The sequence below is a fragment of the Octodon degus genome, unplaced genomic scaffold (genome assembly GCF_000260255.1).
Source record: "Octodon degus isolate 3935 unplaced genomic scaffold, OctDeg1.0 scaffold00032, whole genome shotgun sequence".
NCBI classification, from domain to species: Eukaryota; Metazoa; Chordata; class Mammalia; order Rodentia; family Octodontidae; genus Octodon; species Octodon degus.
This window is the reverse complement of record NW_004524608.1, coordinates 13,886,705-13,906,739: the sequence shown is the minus strand read 5'-3', so window position 1 is coordinate 13,906,739 and position 20,035 is coordinate 13,886,705. Positions and strand designations below refer to the sequence as shown.

Sequence of the window (20,035 nt, the reverse complement as noted above, 5' to 3'; positions counted from 1 at the left end):
CTGGGATTACAAGTGCCTGCTACCATGCCCAGTCTCAATTGCCATCTCAGTGCGCCCTGGGGGTGGGGCCAGCAAGCAGGCCCAAGGATCAAACCCTTGGCCCCTGTGCCTGCTTGCAGGCACTTGAATCCATTGAGCTATTTGGCTGGCCCTTTCCATTTTTACCTTTTCTTGTTTTTAAAACTTTTCCCTTTTTCCTTTTTCCTCTCCCTTGTTCCCCTTGAGATTTGAACATTTTTTTCCTATTTCTCATATCTATTACACATTTTGGTCTTCATTTATATATTTGGTTTCTCAAACCAGACAAACACATGTGTCCAATCTATTTCACTTAGAGAGTATGGTATCAAGATGCTTCCATTTACCTAGAGAGGTCTCAAGCTTCAACTTCTTTATGGCAGAGTATTACTCTACTGTATAAAAAACTCCACATCTTTCTTAACTATTCACCAGTGAATAGGCATTTCAGATGCTTCCAAGGCTTGGCTATTACAAACTCTGGTGCCATAAGCCTTAGTGTGCATATATTGCTGTGGCATGATGCTTTTAATTTTATATGGAAGATATCAAGAAGGAGAATAGCTGGATCAAATGGAACCTTAAGTCCTAGATTTTTCAGTAGTTTGATTTCCATAGTGCACCAGTCTACACTTTCAACAGTAGACAAAGAAGGGTTCCTTTTTCCTTACAGCTTCACCAGCATTTGATATTGGCTGATTTTTTTTATAATAGCCATTCTTTCTGGGGTGAGATGAAATCTCAGAATTGTTTTAATTTGAATGAACAGTGATGTAATTTTTTCATATATTAATATTCTGTACTTCTTCATCTGAGAAGTATATATTCATCTCAGCTGACCACTTACGGATTGGATCTTTAAATACGGGGAGCACTCACTTTTTGAGTTCTTTGTATATTCTAGATAGCAATTCTTTGTTTGAGGAACAGCTGGCTATCATTTTTTTCCACACTGTGGGTTGTCTCCTTACTTTAAAGTGGTTCTCTTGCTGTGCAAATGCTTTTTAAAAAGATGAGATTCCAGTTGTTGTGGTAGTTCCTGTGTGATCAAGGTTTTATTCATAAAGACATTCTTTGCATATGCCAATGTCTTCAAGAGTTTTACAATTATTCTACCCTCTAAAAGACTGAGTGTTTCTGTTTTAATATTTAGATCATTGATCCATTTCAAATTTATTTTAGTGCATGGTGAGAGATATGGGTCCAATTTTAATCTTTAGCATGTGCAGAATGAGTTTTTCCAGCATCCTTTATTAAAGAGTTTATTTTTCTTCCAGTGAATGTGTTTGGCACATTCTTTATTGAAGATAAGGTGGCTAATTATGTCTGGAGTTGCTTCAGCATCTTCTAATCTGTTTTTATTGATCCTCAGGTCTGTTTTTTTTCTTTGGTACTGGGGATTGAACTCAGGATGCTGAGCTTGCCAGCCTGCACTTATTCTACTGAACTATATCCCTGGCCTACAGGTCAGTTTTGTTTTTTTTTTGCCAGTACCATGCTGTTTTTATCACAGTAGCTTTGGAGGATAATTTCAACTCTGGGATTGTGATGCCCCTGCTTTATGTTTATTGTTCTGAATTGCCTCTGCTATTCTAGTTCCCTTTTGGTTCTAAATGAATTTTAGTATTGTTTTCTCTAATTCTGTGAGATATGCTTCTGGAATTTTGATCAGAATTGCATCAAATCTGTATAACAAGTTTTGAAAGTAGGCCATTTTCACTAAATTGGTTCTGCCTATCCAAGAGCAAGAGATATAATTCCATTTTCTGATATCCTCATGAACCTTTTTCAGAATACTGTAGTTCTCAATGTAGAGGTATTTTTCATCCTTCATTAGGTTGAGTTCCTAGGTATTTCAGTTTTGGATACTAGTATGAAAGTTGTTTCCCTAATTTCTCTCTCCAACTGTTTGTTATTGGTATAAAGGAAAGCTACTGATTTTTGAGTGTCGACTTTGTATCCAGCTGCATTACTGAATTTGTTATTAAAATATTTATCTTTTAAAGCTTTATATTATTGTCTCAATTAATAAGATCTACAATTGTAATAAAATTCTGCAATTTGTTTCACTCACCATAGATACATCTAATATACTATTTTAAAAGACATTTCCTCTAAAAAACATGAGTAATTATTTTCTTTTTTTCGTAATTTTATTGATAAACAAATAGCAATGAGACAGTTTCAAATCAAATCGTTAGAACAGTTTCAATAACTAACACACTGCATACATTCTTCTTAGTGGTTAATTGCTGTACAAGATGCGGACTTGTGATCCTATTTACAAACACCACTAGAACAAATCATTCTATTCCTTAACAGAATGTAACTATATATCTATCCTAACCACTTTGAATACACAGATACAAAATGGACATTCATCTGTATACCCTTTTTTTTTTTTTTAAGTTCCGTTATTTGAATATTATAGGTGTGTAAACTCAGCAAAATATTCTAAAAGAGTCCAATAGCCCATAATAGCATTGGGTCTTCTGTTTAACTGGCAGTGTCAGAAATTGTTGACCTGAGTCCCCCACAGCTCAACATAACAGCATGGCTTTCCTTCCTATATTTCATCTTCATACTTTTCTACTGGATGGTTAAGACCAAGGTAAAGCAGAACCTGTGCAACAAGAGTTGTAGCTTTTGGGTCTGATAAGGTCAGTGAAATCCCCTCAGGATTTATCTTGAGATCCTGTACCTCAGATTGTAGAACCTTTGTCAGTGTCAGCCATGTGGATGAGTCACGGCTCTTGGTTGGCCAATGTGCTCTCTGTGAAAGCCTGAGAGAATGTTTTCTCTCCATGTGACTCTCCTTAGTCACACTCTACATCATCGATCACTTTCCTCTTTGGCCTCATAATCTCCTTGATCAGAAAATTTGGGACACTACTGAGGTACATGACGTTACAGTACAAGCTCTCATATGTCCTCAGTCTTAATTGTTCTTAGAAGGACAGGGCCAAAATGTTGGCTTTCCTTGCAGCCCTTCTTTTTCTCTAATTTTGGTCTGCAAACTTAGGTTGTTAACCCTCCAGAAGACAAGCTTATTATTATTATCAAACAACTTAGGCTGTTGAGCTTAACCTCACTATCTGTCTGCATATCAAACATTTTAGGCATACTATGGAACAGGTATTTTTCATCAAGTATTGATATGTTGAACTTTATGTCCCTACAGAATACGATAAAAACATTTAAAAATAGAATATATTTTAAAAATAGGCATAAAGATTTATATACTTCTCATGTTTGCACATAAGTCCAAAAATCTCACCATATACAACCTTGAAGCAGGACAGTCCCACAATATTCCTTTTCCTGTCTCTTGCTTTCATTCACCACCCCCTTCTTCTTGAACATCCACCTACCCAAGAGACATCATAACAGCAACTGGCATGTCATGACAAGCAACCCATTGTCAGAAGATCAGAATAACAGGCACTCCAAGCATGAAACTACTATTACAAAGAATAAATATTTTCAAATAGTCTATGTATAAAGAATAAGATGTATGACTTGCAAATTCTCTACATTTAATAGAAGAGGGGTGAAACATCATTTCTATAAATACATTCCAATGTAGCACAATAATTATCTAGTAGAATACATGAAATTCCAATATATATTGTGAAATTTATGAGTGTTATTATAAAACAATTTGTGATATTACATGCTGGAAGGGAATATTAATTCTGTAAAAAGATGATTAAGTATGGTTAGAACCATTTAATTCTTGTCCTGGAAACAGCTTTACTTAGCAAATGAAGTAGATTACTTATAAATAGTATCTTTTGTGGGGTGATTACAGTTCTGATACTCAAATTACATACCCCTCATATCATCTGTCACAAGATGTATGGATATGACCCAGTGGTTTATGTTCAGTACCTGCCTCTACCACCAGTTAGTTTGGAAGCTAAGGTAAAAGGACTGGTTGAACCCAAGAGTTTGAGATTAGCCTACAGAATCTAGTAAGACCTATTTCTTTGGAGAAAAAGTACAATATTATGAAGTAATCTGTCTCTGCAACAAATCTCACCAAAGTCTTTTCAGTTTAGTCCTATTAAAGGTAGCAAAATTCATTACAATAAATTCTTGGATATAAGATCAATAACATAGCAAAAGCCAAAATAAAAATTTGGAGCACATCAAATTAAAATGCTTTCCAGAGCAAAGGAAAGAACAGATTGAAAAGGCAAGTTACTAATGGGAGAATATGTCTGCAAACCATGTACTTGATGAACAGTTAATAGTAACAATACCTCTTAATTTAATAACAAATTACAAGGTTAAGGACAGCCAGGGCAACTGTGAAAGATCCTGTCCCAAAATAAAATATAAGAGCTGGAAATGTAGCTCAGTAGTACAGAGCCTTGATTCAATCCTCAGTACTACAAAAATAAAACAAAACATAAAATCACAAGTAACTTCAAATTAAAATCATTTTTTTCCAAATCTGTACTATTTTCAGCATGTTATGCAATTCTAGTTGTGAAAAACAATGTAGACCCAGCTACCTCGTCCTCCCCGGCATCGGCCTTCTTCCCTTTCTTGTCCTCCTTCTCCTCATCATCCTCCTCGTCCTCGTCAGCCTGGTCCTCGCTGTCCTCATCGTCCTCATCATCGAAGTCACTGTCCCCTCCCTTCCGTCTTCGCTTACGGCCTGGCGTAGGGGTGCCCAAGGCGTGTGGCTCCTCTCCAAGATCAAGGCCGCCTGAAGTATCTCTTTTACCTGTTTTCTTAGCATGAATGATTCTGAGCCTTTAAATATAAAAATTGATGTTGTGGAATAAAAAGCTACTTTCTCTATTTTTGTTTTCTTTTGAGACAAGAGTCTCACCTGGAAGTTCGGGCTGGCCTTGTGCTCACTCTTGTAGCCCAGGCTTGTCTCGAACTTCCAGAACACCTCCTATCTCAGCCGCCCCAGTGCTGGAACTACAGGCGTATGCCACCATGCTCAGTTTCAAGGCTGTGCATTGCAATTCCCCAGCCCGCACAGCACGCGGTACCGGGAATTGAACCCAGGGTCTTGTGCTTGCCAGGCAGGTGCTTAGACCGCCAAGCTATCTCCCCAACCCCATACTCTATATTTTAAAGAGTTTTTAATATCACTTTTAAGCAAAAAAAACTTATGGCACTTATCTCCTGTAAGCAATGTATGAATGATAATACAAATTAGAATTAAAGAGATTTAAGAAATACATAAATTTCAGTTTATACTGACTTTTGAGTTATCTTGTCTTTGGGCAGTTAAAACAATGTTTTAACAACTCTAAAAGTTGAAAAGATTAATAATGGCCAAATGATAATTCCTGATCCTCTTAATAGTGGCTGACTAAATTTCAATTCAAATTATAGAAAAAAATTATCTTAAAATAGAAGTTTACTAATTTAGTCACATTTCCTGGCAGTTTTAATGCTAAATTTGTTTAGCCTATAAAATCCAATTTTAATTAAGAAGTAAGAAAAGGGGGGGCAGGTATGAGGCTGCTGGCCTGTAATCTAGGATTCTGGGAGTCTGAGGCATGAAGATCTCAAGTCTGTGATCAGCCTGGGTAACTTAATAATATAGTGAGACCCTGGGTCAAAACAGAAACCAAAAACAGGTTGGGGATGTAACTCCGAGCAAAGGCCATGGGTTAAACCCTAAGTACTGAAAGAAAGAAAAAGTAGTGGTTCTGAGCATGTCATAAGTATGTTAAAGTAACACAAGAGCAAAAATAGCCTTAGAAAATGTGATTGTTTGACTTTTCCAAAAGAAAAAAGACACTGACTTTATTCTAAGTTTGAAGTTTATAAGCTCAATAAATCTCATATTTTTTGTCCATTGTAAATACTGGGCTTGGGTTTTATTAATTTCATATCTCATCCAAATTAAACACCACCATCCCTTTAGAAAAAGTAACATCCCGAGGGCCAGGGAGATAGCTCAGTGGCTTAAGCCCCTGCCTGGCAAGTGCAAGGTCCTGAGTTTAATCCCTGGCACCAAGAAAATGTAAAGTTTAAATTCTCTCTTTGTAATTCTTATTTATTTCTAAGAACTTGTACAATATAAAAATAATACATTAATTTTAATAAAACAGAACTTACTTGCGGAGTTTGCCTTCTACTACCCATTTATCTCTCCTCAAGTTTGACATATAATCGATGTTCTTGTCAATTTCACTGCCAATGCAAATATATATTAAAAGACATAAATTACTCCATTTATGCAATGCATTAACTTAGTATAACCATTTTTATCATTTTGAAAATGCTAAAATACTTTTGGAGCTACTGCCAAAAAGAGGCAAAAAGAAATGAAAAATTGTATTAATATAGCATCATAACAAACATATTTATTTAAAATTATATATATATTTAAATATGCAGCAAAAAAAATATATATATATATTTAAATATGCAGCAAAAAAAATATATATATATATTTAAATATGCAGCAAAAAAAAAAATATATATATGATAAAACTTCCAGCAATGGTAGAAATGTGTGGTTGTGAATACTTCAATTGATATTCTCTGTAATAGGCAAAAGCCTAAATAAAATAACATAGTTAAACTGCAAAGTAATTAACAGCAAGAACAAGGTGAAAAAAACCCCAGCAAAGTAAGCACGGATTTGTACACAATTCTTGAAAGACTAGAGTGTTAGTATTTCATTAGTAACAAGTACCAGAATTTAGGACTTACTTTGAGTCTTAAGTGAGTTAACACACTGACAGTGATCTCAGATTATATTAGCATATAGCTAAATAAGTGGCTTGATACTTCCATTAGTGGTACTAAGGAAGATCTGTTCTCGAAATTATTAGAAAAAGAAACATTCCAGATTTCTGCAGTAATACTAGATTTTGACTCTATGCAGAAAGCAAGGGGCTGGGGAGATAGCTCAGTAGAATAAGCACTTGCTTGGCAAGCACATGGTCCTGAGTTCAATCCCCGGTACCACCAAAAAAATAACAATAAAAAAAAAATATATATATATATTCCAAAACATAAAAATTACTACATGAAATAGGTGACAAAAGGCTACATGATATATATAAGATAATCCAAAGTTTTTTTAATAGTCTAAAATATGTACATTAAAAAATTTTATAATGAACTGCAAAAATAACATTAGAATATTTTAGTGGAAAAAGAAGAATATTTTAGTGGCCATGTTTGAATGATATGGTCGTACAATTTTAATTTTCTTCTTGGTGCTAGTCTATAACTTCTAAATTTTCTATTAACATTCCTTTGTGATTAGACAAATTTAAAACAAAAGAATCTTCACCAGAAAAGCATGAGCATATGCTTACCTTACCACACTCTTGCTACATGCCAGTTCATTGATCAGGAAAGCCAGGATTGAGGCTTTCTGTGCTGGAGTGTGAGCCTGAAAAGCTTTGGTCTTCAGGCTTTCAGCAAGCTCAGTTTGTCCACAATGGGCTTCCATAAAAATCTGCAAAATCTCGGACACATTGTCGCGATTCACACCAACATTCAGCAAATGTTCTCCAAGAGCTGTTTTGGCCTACAAAAGTTTGGCATTTTTGTCACCTTGTCAAAACCATTTATAATATAAAAACAGTAAGATCAAAAATACTAGTATATATGTTCTACTTTAGGGAAGGATCTTCAGGGTGTTCAGGGTCTCACTGCTAGATCTGACTCTTAGTGATCCGCCTGTTTACAGTCTCCCAAGAGCTGGGATTACAGGCTTGTATCATCACGCCCAGTCTCAATTGCCGTTTTAGCACACCCTGGGGGTGGGGTCGGCAAGGCAGGCCTGGTGATCAAACCCCAGGCCCCTGTGCCTGCTTGCAGGCATATGTTCTAGATATTACTGACAAGGGCTTTATTCATAATTTTGAAATGGAGATAAAAATAGGCAACAGGTTATAGATAAGCATTCAAGTGCTTATTTTGTGCTCCTTCCTTAAATCTTGTTTTAAGTCAAGCAGGTACAGAGGAAATGCAGTACATTTAGAAGCTTCCCTCTCTGCAGCATTACCTGGAGCTGGAAGTTTCACTCTTTGCAATATTATCTGGAGCAACCTATTGGAATGTATACCTTAACTGAGCTTTAAATAAATTTGAACTTAATTAGTATCTTCTGATCCAACCAGAATCAACATGATGGTATGCAGATACCTTGAAAATAGCCTGTGATACTGAGTGACAGTATAATTTCAGAAGGTACACAAATAAACTCTATTTGCTTTATAAATTAGGAATTCTCTTTGGATGAAGACCACGTGGGGATTTCCTTAGATCAACTTGGTCTTTGCCTATAGCTAGAAAAAAAGAGAATAGTCTACATTCCTTAATTTTTTTATTTATTTAATTTTTTAATCTTTCTTTCTTGCCTTCTTTCTTTCCTTCTTACAGGGTCTCACTACATAGCTCAGACTCACCATTGATCTTCCTGTCTCAGCCTGTAATCCACTAGGATTACATGCATGTGCTGCCATGCCTGGTTTCAGTGGCTGGCACTGTATGCCCAGGGTTGCGAGGCTGGTACAGCATGTGGTACCTGGAATTGAACTCGAGTCCTGTGCTTGCCAGGCAGGCACTTAGACCACCAAGCTCTCTTCCCAGCCCCTCCTTAAACTTTATATCCAGTTTCTTCTATGTTTGCACCAAGTATACCTAATACAAATCCACACTGAACTTTGAGACATTATGCAGAAATATTATATCAGTGCATACAATCTGCTAATATGTTAAAATTAGCCATAATTTAAAGCAATTTTATACATATATATTTACATATATATACATATATTTATATATATATATATTTTTTTTACCTTGAATCCTGTAATTAGACCTGGATCACATACAGCAGCTGAGAGGAGCCTCACAAGCAAGTCTTGTACTTCACCCATGCTGTCCCCTATATTTAGTAATCCCTCTTGAAGAACACTCAGGTTTGGAACATCAATATTCACATCAAAGCCCAAAACTTTACCAAAGTTTTGTAAGAACTGCACCACCATGAGACAATCTGAAAATGTACTCCCAGAGAGAACGAGTCCTGGAATACGAGGCAACTCTGGCAAAGGCTGAAAATAAAAATAAAAAAAAAAGAAAAAAGAAATATATACATGAAATTTAAAATAACTTTAAAAATTTAAAAGTTTCTACTTTTTTAAGTAAAATAAGCTGCTATTTCTGTTTATCTTGTATTATACCAGTGGTTTTTCCCATTGAATGTATGTTTCTTGGGGGTATTTTCTGAACTCCATGGTACATAATATCTTGAGCACAAGTACCTACCAGTAAATTTTGATTTCACTCATACCGAAATTAAAAGAGACTGATTTTAATTAACTTATACATTGATAAAATATAAGTTAGATTATTGGGCAAAATTACATAAGAAATAAATATTCTATGGTCATACTCAGCACATGCATTGTTTTTTTTCTAATGATGCAGGTGTTTAAAATTCTCTCTTTTTTTGGAATCTCAGAAACTCAAAGCATGGATCTGTGGGATTTATGACTGGAAAAAGGGATACCAATGATATCTAATGAACGTAGATAAATTATTAGGTCCATATGATCAGCACTCATGACTACATGAATCCAGGCATATGTACACTTTTATCCTACTCTGAATTTAGTGAAGCAATATTATGAGTACAGTATTAAAATTAGCCGATTTTGTTACCGCTTCTCAAATATGCTCATATATTAGTATTTTAATGACTAAATTATAGTATCCTTTATCACAGGCATTTAAAAATTCAGTAAATAGATAATCTAAATTAAAAACATTTTTGCCCATGAGTAAGATTAAAAGAAAGTACTTTAAATTTTAACTGGAAAAAGGAGTGACTTATAAATACTTCTATTCATCTGAATTGGTCCTTTTTAAAAAATATTCCTCTATCTTGTACTTTTTGAAGTTATTTACCAAATACTTTTCTATTGATATTGTATAGAAACATACAATTTAAGATAATAGCTGATACCATAAAAATATTTTCTACTGCATTTGAATACTTGTTAATTCTGAGGCTCCCATTTTTTCTCAACCATAACAGACACATATTTCCATACAATTCTAAAAATTTGTGTGACAAAAGTAATAAAAGTATGGCTTAAAATGGACTTAAAACTTGAAATAGTGCATACAGATTTAAATAAAAATAAAAGGTACAAAATAAAAGCCCACTTAGTATTTTAAAAACTTGTTCATTCTAATTTTATGAAGGTATTAACTACCTTTTACTGTATACTTATTCTCTGCTTAGGAAAATTAAATGTATGAATAAAAATAGTATATATTCATTTTTACTTAAGAGTGTTTATGCTAAATAAATAAGTAAAATATTAATATTATTTTATCCCTACTAGGGTACAAAAAGTTTGCTTCAAGGGAATTAGAAGTGTATATAAATGAGGGAGACATATTCATTTGTGTAACAGATGAATATGGCACATAAATACAGATGCTACTGACCAAATATATAGAGTAGTGTAGAGGAAATAGTGCACTACTGATATAATTGTGTGGAAATGCCATAACATTATCTCAAAATGAAACTGATTTCTACTCAAGAGTATGCCAGTTGTCAAGATTATTTTGATCTTTTACAATTTCTATTTCCATGTGGCAACATTACCATACCTAATAAAGCATTATAGAAAGAAAATGCATCAAATTCTATGTTTACACATAATTTCTTGGCACTCAGGATCATAAACCATGGGGACAACAACCTACAGCTTAAATAAAAATTACTAATTATTAGTTGTTTAATCATGGGCAAGTTCCTTAACCTCTTCGTATCTTAATTTTCTCATCTGTACATGGAGATAAATACTAGCACTCCAGGACTGTGTTGAGGATTAGATGGAATCATATAATTTAGAGTTCATACAGGCACTTAACACAGTGCCTGACTTATGGAATGAAGACATTCTATAAAAGTTAGCTACCATTACTAAAGCATGACAGGAGGTTATAGATTAGAATCCTAATTATAGATAAGAATCCTAATTTATTTAAATATTTATGGAGTGTGGTAGAGTCAGATGTTTCTATGCTTGAATACCTGAGAAGAACCAAAAGAAGCATGGACATATGAATTACTTCTGTGATTCATTATTGTAGATTTCCAGCATATCTATTAATATTAAAAAGGTGTGTAACACTCCAATTATATATTGAAAACTGCTGTTATCAGTATATGAATTTCAGAGAGGTTTCCTGGTAGCTATCAGGGAGAGGCAAATCCACTGCTCTAGGTAAAAACCAAGGGCTTCAGAAAGGAAAAGAATCAGGTGAGAAAATTAGAAAAATTAAACTCTTAATAAAATGGCTTTCAGGATATATTAATTACCTTTTGGTCTGCTAAACACATGTCTTCATTAGGCTTCTTTAGTTCCTTTGCCATTTCTAATTCTAATCTGCGTTGCTCTAATTTACGCTCTTTATTTAATCTTTTTTCATCACGTTTTTCTTGCTTCAATCGTTCTTTTTCCTTAAAAAAACATAAACACAGTTCTTCTTAATTATTATAAATGTCTGAAAAAAACTGTAGCTAAAATTTAAAATGTGATCAAAGTATTTCCTATGAAGAATATTATCTGGAAGTTTAGGAATACAGAATAACATAAAATAGTTTATTTTGTTTCCATTTTTACCCTATGGATTTCAAAATAATTTTATAACTGGTAGGCATGTTGTATACCTTGAGTATATACAATAAAAGTGGATTAAAGGATTTTATGACTACATATTTAATAACATTAGATCCAGTACACACTATTCTATTATTCAAAATTTGTTCAATCCTTTGACAGGTTATAAAAATACAATTATATTTAATAAAAGGATTGTAAAATGCGCATGGCTAACTACTTATTTGTGAAATAAAAGTTAAAATCAACAGAATTTTTATGTGGTTATAGGAAAAAAATGGGGATTTATAGCAGGAAAGTGGAACAATGTGAATTTCCCAAGAAAAGTGAATTTCCAAAAGCAGTTCTCTCAAAGTGAATTAGCTTGTTTTAAGATAGCACCTCTGAGGAAATGAAGATTTTTGTTTACCACTGAAGGAACACTTAAGAGAATATAACATGACAGTTTTGTAGATAGTTTCAGAAGCATTCAAAAAATGTTTTAGTGATGCCAATAGTACAGAAATAACTTTTCTCCTTGTGGGGAATAAAGCTTGTCAGAAGAAATTTCCACGACAGTACCAGGGTCATTACTTTATTGTCATATGTCAAACATAATTCTCATTTCTTGACAAATAAATAACAGTAGAATCATCTGGTAATTCTAATTTATTACTTCCCCACTCACCATTGATTATGTTCATAAAGCTGATCATAACTCCTATTTGCTTAAAAATTTTATTAAAATAAAATGGAATTCCAGACTCTCTTCTTTTCCAACCTTATCTCTTACCTTCAGATTCCATGTAGTTTCATCAAATTATTTTTCTATTACCAATAAGCACTTGTTTCCTTATGTCCTGTACTAGTTCACTCTAATCAGAAGTTCATTTCTCCAATCTTGCATATCAATCTCCTAATTAAATACTACCTCCTATTAGCAATTTCTATGAATTTTCATAGTATTCACTATACTTTTAACATAACATTTACTGGTTCTTGTATTTGACTAGTTATTTGTACCCATAACTTCATCATCTCTAATTTGATAGCCCCTGGTAATTAAACAATCCCACTGCTGCAGGAAGAAATGATCAAGTGAGAGACTGAGGAATGTGGAGAAACCAGAGAGCTCAAAACACATTTTCTTGTTAAAATATTACTAGTGGTTTTAAGACTGACGTGGTTTTTTTTGGCTGGCTCATGATGCCTTAAGGGCAGGTCTAGTAAGGCAAACCACAGTATCCTGAGCCTGACTGCCTTTGCTTAAGCAGGCACTTAAACAACTAAGCTAATGGGCAGACCCCCAAAATAAACTTTTTTTTTTTCCAGTACTGGGGATTGAACTCAGGACCTTGAACTTGCCAGGCAAGTGCTTATTCTACTGAGCTATTACCCCGGCTCTTCAGACTGAAGTGATTTCAGGTTAACAGGTGCTGACTATTATGACACAGAAGAAAGCCAGATCAAGAAGCACTTTTTTATGATATGCAGATTAGTGCTCATTTTTATATTGTTTCTAAATTCTGGGTTACTGATCTAGTCATTTTGAGAAGACAAAAACACTTTCTATTATGACGTTTTTGACTAAAAAAATTCTCCAACTGAATTTTTAAAAAACAATTTTAAGTTAAAAAGCAGAGTATCTAAAGATTGAAAGTCAAAAGATATGGAATAGATATAACATTATGTAACAACATTATGTACTAGATAACAACCCACAATGCACTGAAAATTTTCAGATCAAATTATAAGACAAAAGCCTAAAGGCAGTTATTATTAATCCTTACAAAAGGGCAACAATGGGTCATTGTCAAAACTTAAAAACATTTCTTTTCACTTAGAATTGGATTTTCAATTCTTTCAACTAGTAATAATAGTGCCTCAGATAAACCTCATTGTCTATGATACTGCAACTGTGCAAAGCTGGGATTTTCAATTCTGAAACACATGAAATGTTGCTCTAAGAACTTTTGCAAAGAAAGGAAGATTTAATTATTTGATTCTTTATCTGAATAATAAATACCTCAGAGATTTCATAGTAGCTACTATACATTTCCTAAATGGACTAACCTAGACTTCTTAATAATCCTCCTAATTGCACAATAATTGAGACTACTACTCATTAAAACTTGAATATAATACTGCTCTTCAAAAAGAGGAATATAACCCATGGGATACTGATGCTGTTTTTCCTGTGCCAACTTCTGAGAGCAATCCTGGACGCAGATATACACAATTTGGAGATAAACTGGCAATAACCACAGTACACAAATGTCATGAGATAAAATACAGATAATATGCCTGGAGTATCAATTGTACCTACTGATATATAATATCCTGCCAAGTATAAAAGCATGGTTATATTAATATGCTGAATATTAATATTTAGTATAAAATGGAGAGTCCCACAAAATCTCAAAAACTTGTGGAAAGTTTATCAATTAGAAATATCAATTCTTGTCTACCTTTGAATGGAAACATGGAGACTTGGTATGAATTGTAAGATTCAGATAAATTATGCAGTTCTGGGATAAGACAACTGAAACTAGAACTTCTACAGCCCCTCAGTCACCAAATAATTTTTGGAATGGTATATAAAGCCAGTCACAAGTTATAGTTCCACACAGGTTCAAGTCTTATATTCTCACAATTCTCAGTGTATTTTCCAATGTATCCACACTGTGTGATACACTGCAAAATGAGAAGACCATGTAGCCACTTTGAAGATATTCCTTGGATGATGATGATGATGATGATGATGATGATGATGATGATGATGATGAAGATGATGATGATGATGACTGAAGCAAGAAAACCAAGAGGTGTATATACATAAGGTTAAAACTCTGCCCCATCCTGTGGTCCTGTGAGGTCACACAGTGTACATTCATATATATCATTCTCTGTGTCTAAAATGTTCAGTATCTCCTCTTATAAAATCTGTTATTAAGCCTGTTTTTAACTCTTTCCATGAGTGCTTCAGACATTTTAATATTTTCTTTCTTTGAGATTTCATATGACATCTATTATACTGTGAAACAATTATTTGTTTAAAGCTGATCTCTCCGATTTGAGTGTGAGCTTACAGAGATGAAATGAACTGATTTGTTTCTTTATAGACCTATTTAATGTCTAGTATTACAATTTGCCAGATATTTTCAGAAAATTTTAATTGTTTTCTCTCTGACTTTCTCAGGTCATTTTTCTCTCTCCCACTAGTTTCCCTTGTCTAACTATTATTCTTTTAAAAACAATTAATTTTTATTAGTACATGTGTGCAGTACATAATGATTACACTGATTGTAGGGAATTGGCAATTATATAACATCTCAATTTCTACCTCCCTTTTATTTTGCCAGGATTAGACTTATTTACTTACAAGTAATTATAAAGTTAATTATCATGCATACAGATTAATTACCAGACCAATAGCCCAAAAGATATATCACATAAAAACAATATACTATATCAAGAGACACTTTTAAATACATTGACCATGCTTGGATTACAAACTTTTTTTTCTCTCTCTGTTTCCTACTATCTGCCTTATTTTGCACTTCATTTATATATTGAATTGTTCACATAAAGAAACCATGTAATTAATCATGTATATCTGATTTCCTCACTGAACATGATAGTCTCAAAGTGCATACATTTTCTTAGAAATGACTCAGGTTTATCTTTGTGGCAAAGTGTTGATTTTGTATCCTGGTACACTACTGAAGTTGGTTATTAGCTTTAGGAGTCTTTTGGTAAATAAAAGAGTTTTGGGGTCTTTTTTCTTTTTCTTTTTATTAATTTTATTGAGAAACAAATAGCAATGAGACAGTTTCAAAACCAATTAGTAGGACAGTTATTGGGTCGTCTATGTATAGGATCATGTCACCTAGAAGAAATGATAGTTTAACTTTTCTTTTTCCTATCTATATCCTTTACTTCTTTCTCTTGCTAATTATAATATTTCAAGAACTATATTGACAATGAACTAAAGCACCTGCAAACAGGTGCTGGGGTCTGCCCCCTGGACGTGCTGAGATGGTAACTGAGACTGGGCATGGTGGTGGGCCTGTAATCCCAGCTCTTGGGAGGCTGTAAACAGGCAGATCACTAAGAGTTTGATCTAGTAGTGAGACCCTGAACACCCTGTAGATCCTTCCCTAAAGTACAAAAAAAAAAGAACTATATTGAATAGATGTGATGATGGCAGACATTCTTATGTTGTTCTTCTAAAAGTTATTATTTCTTGTTGTTGTCATCACCTAACTTAAATGGATATATTTGGTTTGCTACAGCATATAAAACCATGTATTTACCTGCTAAATGATTATATAATTCTTCTATTGGCAAAGTGTTAAAGATAGGGTTGCATTTGAACTAGTCATTAAACATTTAATACATGTTTTCTTTACTTTTTATATTTTCTTCTATGAACAAAGATAATTTATATCTTCCCTTTTCAGTTGTACAAAACGTGCTTTTTATTAAGAACATGTTCAATACTTTTAATAAGAACATTTAAACTTAGAAACTTAAAAGTACCTTAAAGTATCTTACCCCTACTCTAACACTATTAATTTCTGAGTCATTTGACCACATATGTTATGATTTGATGTTTGCACTTTAGACACCTCACATATAAAATTTTTTCCAGAAGCTAAAGCTTAAAGTAGCAGTTTAAAGTGATACAGCATTTGCCCTTGCACTGGGAAGGAAGGAAGGAAGGAAGGAAGGAAGGAAGGAAGGAAGGAAGGAAGGAAAAAAAAACTGAGGGAGGAAAGGAGAGAAGGATGGTGCTGATTTAGGCCAAACTTGAAGATGTGAAAATTTATATAATATTACCTATTCCAGACATACTATAACGTTTCAAAGAACAGTATATTTACTCATATTTACGTGTGTGTATGTTTCTATTTAATATAAATGTAGTAATTGTTAGGTACTATGTGATACTGTACTTCTAAGAACTTTACATGTACACTAAGTTAGATGCACACACATTTAAGCATCACTACAACCCTATGAGGTTTTTTGTTTCTTTTCTTTTTTTTTTTTTTTTTTTTTTTTTTTGTACCAGAGTTTGAACTCAGGACCTTGCTCTTGCCAGGTGGGTGCTTATAGCCACTGAGCTATTTCCCTGGTCCCAACCCTATGAGTTAAGAATTCATATTATCTCCATTTTATAGAGAAATAACAAGAAGTTAAATATTTTGACCAAGGTCATATGGCTGTAAGGTACTAAAATCAGAATTTAAATTCAGGTGATCTGGCTATACGATATGGTCTGTAAACAGCAGAAATCTATCTTTAGAATTTATGCCACAGGTGAGTCCAAAATATGTACCTTTCAACTAAACAGTGTCATTTCCACTAATGTCTGTCTGTCCGTCTGTCTGTCTGTCACAGTGATAGGGATTGAACTCAGAGCCTTACATATGCTAGGCAAGTGCTCTACCACTGGGCTTCATCCCCAGTTGAATTCTCATTTATTAAATACTTGTCTCACTTGATGATCTCACAACTCGACAAAGTATGTATCATTTCAATTCAAAGTAACAGATTAAAGAGTTACAGTAAGTTAGTAGCAGAGCCTGCATAGGAATTTGAGTCTTTTTGTCTGTCTCTATTCAACAGTTTTAATGTACAAAGCATTCCTTTGTGGCAAATATTTTAAACTTTAATTGGTTGGTATTAAATTTCAAAAAGTTTACTTTGATATACTATAAGAATTCTCCTTTTCTAAGGGCTGGCCTGATAGCCCAGCAGACTAAAGTGCCTGCTTAGGCAGAACACAGCAGCTGGGTTTGATCCTGAGCCTGCTGTGCCGGCCCTGCCCCTGGGGCACGCGGAGCGCACACCTGTAATCCCAGCACTTGGAAGGCTGAAAACAGGAAGTTCACTATGAGTCCAATCTACGTAGTGAGACTCTGTAGACCCTGTATTCCCTGTCCTAAATACAGAAAAAAAAAAAAATCTCTTTTTCTGAATTATCTGTCAAAAGTCTAAAGAGAGTATTTATATATAATTTTACATATAGAACAATTCTGGTGGCAGATGTCTGTGGTTTGAAGGATTAATATTTGAAACAAGATACAGGACTTATCTAGGTATGTGGTAATATTAAGTTTTGTGACAATCTAGTTACAGTAATAAATAGCTACTTTTGTTTAAACCAACGTCATTCAATACATTGCAAAGTTTTAATCTCAGCCAGGAAAATGAACACATACATTAAAATCCTCCCTACATTCTTTTATGCTCTAGAACTCAGTTAATATTTTTAACTTTTGGTTTCCTATAAAAGCCAATTAAACTATGAGAAACCCACACTTTAAAAATTTTATTTAAAAAAGCCAATGACTCAAGAAAAATATTAATTTACAAGGTAATTTTTTTTGGTAATATTTTTCTAGAAACACACTTACTTCTGCTTTTTTACGAGCTTCCATAGCTTTCATAAGCATCATGTGTTGCCGCCTTCGTTCTCGTTCCTATTAGGCCAGATAAAATCAGGAAAATAACTCAACCACAGTTAACAGTTTGATTTTCAAATGGAAAACAACAACAACAACAACAACAACAACAACAAAAACTCAGTATAGCATGTTTAGCATTTATAGACAAGTCACAGTAAATACTAAATATAAGACAAGAATGGCCAGTCTGTGCATGTTTTAGTTTAGGTTTAGAAAGCATATACAAGAACAATCAAAAGCAAAAAGGTAAAGCAATGAACATGGAGACAGTGTAAACAGAAGCATACAAGATTTACTTATGGTCAGTTGTGATGCTCCTTCAAAAGCTGGCAGAACAAAAAGCATAATGGTTGGCTGGAACAGGTCAGTTACCTTACATCTGCTATTAGAAAAACCACAAATACTTACTATAGCCAATTGAACTAAAGGTTATACTCTTAAATTTTTAGATCAGGTAGAAATGGATCTGTAATAACTTTCATGTCATGGTATTGTAATTGGTTATTTTTATTTGAAGTACGAAATCATTTTGTAAATCCAAGAAGCCACCAACAAATTAAAAAGTTTTAAAAAAGCCTTTATACCAAAAGTAATTAGTCTTGGTTTATATATAAACACTAATAAATTGGGGCATTCCTATTTACTGATGTCTGCCACTTGATGTACTGTTCAAAGCTATAAGAGGTACACCAGGGGCTCAATCCATATAATCTAAAATGTACAGTATGAAAATAAGGTAAGTATTACTTTAATTTGATATTCTATTTTTTATAAAATTTAAACATCACATATTAATAATATGTAATCCATTTTAATTTAAACATTTGATCCCAAAGGATATTTCTAAAATTATTTCTAAATTTCATCATATTCTCTCATCAAGCAAACTCAAAATTCCCATTGTACTCAATGGCAGTTTTGCATCTAGAATGATGGGAGAATATAGGTCACAATTTTATGTCTAATTGTACAGTGATCCAACTTGCCTTGTGACATCAGTAATAAATGCTTTTTAGATACTAGACTTATTTAAGTCTTGCACAGTTCAATGAAAAAATCTTAGTGATGTTATCTTACTTCTTTATAGACAGACAAGCAGATGTATGCAATGCACTGTGCTGTAAAGCCATGCAGCAGTATGTAAAATGACAGCAGCCAGTGCTACACTTTATGCATTGCTATGACAACCATATCACAACCAAATCACAATGCGGTGTTAGATGTACAAAAATAAACATACCCATACCATATCTAGTCTATGCCTCTCCAACTCCTGGTAGAAAGAGTTGGCACAACATTATGAAACAGAAATCACAGAGTCATAAAACCAATTTTTTAACCCCCCCAAAGATACCATTACCAAAGCAAGGTATTAAACTGTTAAGATGAAGGAAAAATGTAACCAAGAATTATATCAGAAATTTTAAAGAGAATACTTTGAAAATTTCCCCCAAAGTTTAAGCAAATTTATAAAATACACTTCAACATTTGCATAATTATATGTATACAGACCTGATGCTTCAGAAGAACAGCTTGTTGTCTTCTCATTTCTTTTTCCTTAAAAATAAGACACTTTTAATATATGATTTTTAGTGAAGATTTTGAACACGCTAAAAAGTATTAGAAGTTATTGAGATTCTATGGTCTTTCATTAGGTCACACCACACAACATTGCTAATATTCAACCTAGTTTTTTAGCTTATGGCAGTTAAGCTGCATACTATTATATCTAGTACTTAACATGGACTCTGGTATAGTAGCAAGGATCAGTAAACATTTCAACTTAAAATTCAATTTATATCCTAATAATATATATCAATGTCACAATTGCTAGAATGACCAGGTAGATTTACACAGCATAATGATACCAATCATTATTTTGATTGGTATTTTGAAATTGATTGATCGATTAAGATA

General features: G+C 33.5%; 1 protein-coding gene across 1 annotated transcript in view; it reads right to left on the bottom strand.

Moving 5' to 3' along the window:
- Baz2b (bromodomain adjacent to zinc finger domain 2B) overlaps positions 1–20,035 on the bottom strand; it is a 338,801-nt gene that overhangs the window by 64,936 nt on the left and 253,830 nt on the right. The window contains exons 18-25 of the mRNA XM_023713794.1: positions 19,631–19,675; positions 19,365–19,391; positions 18,068–18,133; positions 11,363–11,503; positions 8,820–9,074; positions 7,326–7,540; positions 6,112–6,186; positions 4,539–4,782 (exon numbers count right to left, since the gene is read on the bottom strand). Coding sequence (XP_023569562.1) covers positions 4,539–4,782; positions 6,112–6,186; positions 7,326–7,540; positions 8,820–9,074; positions 11,363–11,503; positions 18,068–18,133; positions 19,365–19,391; positions 19,631–19,675 — 1,068 coding nt within the window. The remainder of the gene's footprint in view (positions 1–4,538; positions 4,783–6,111; positions 6,187–7,325; positions 7,541–8,819; positions 9,075–11,362; positions 11,504–18,067; positions 18,134–19,364; positions 19,392–19,630; positions 19,676–20,035) is intronic.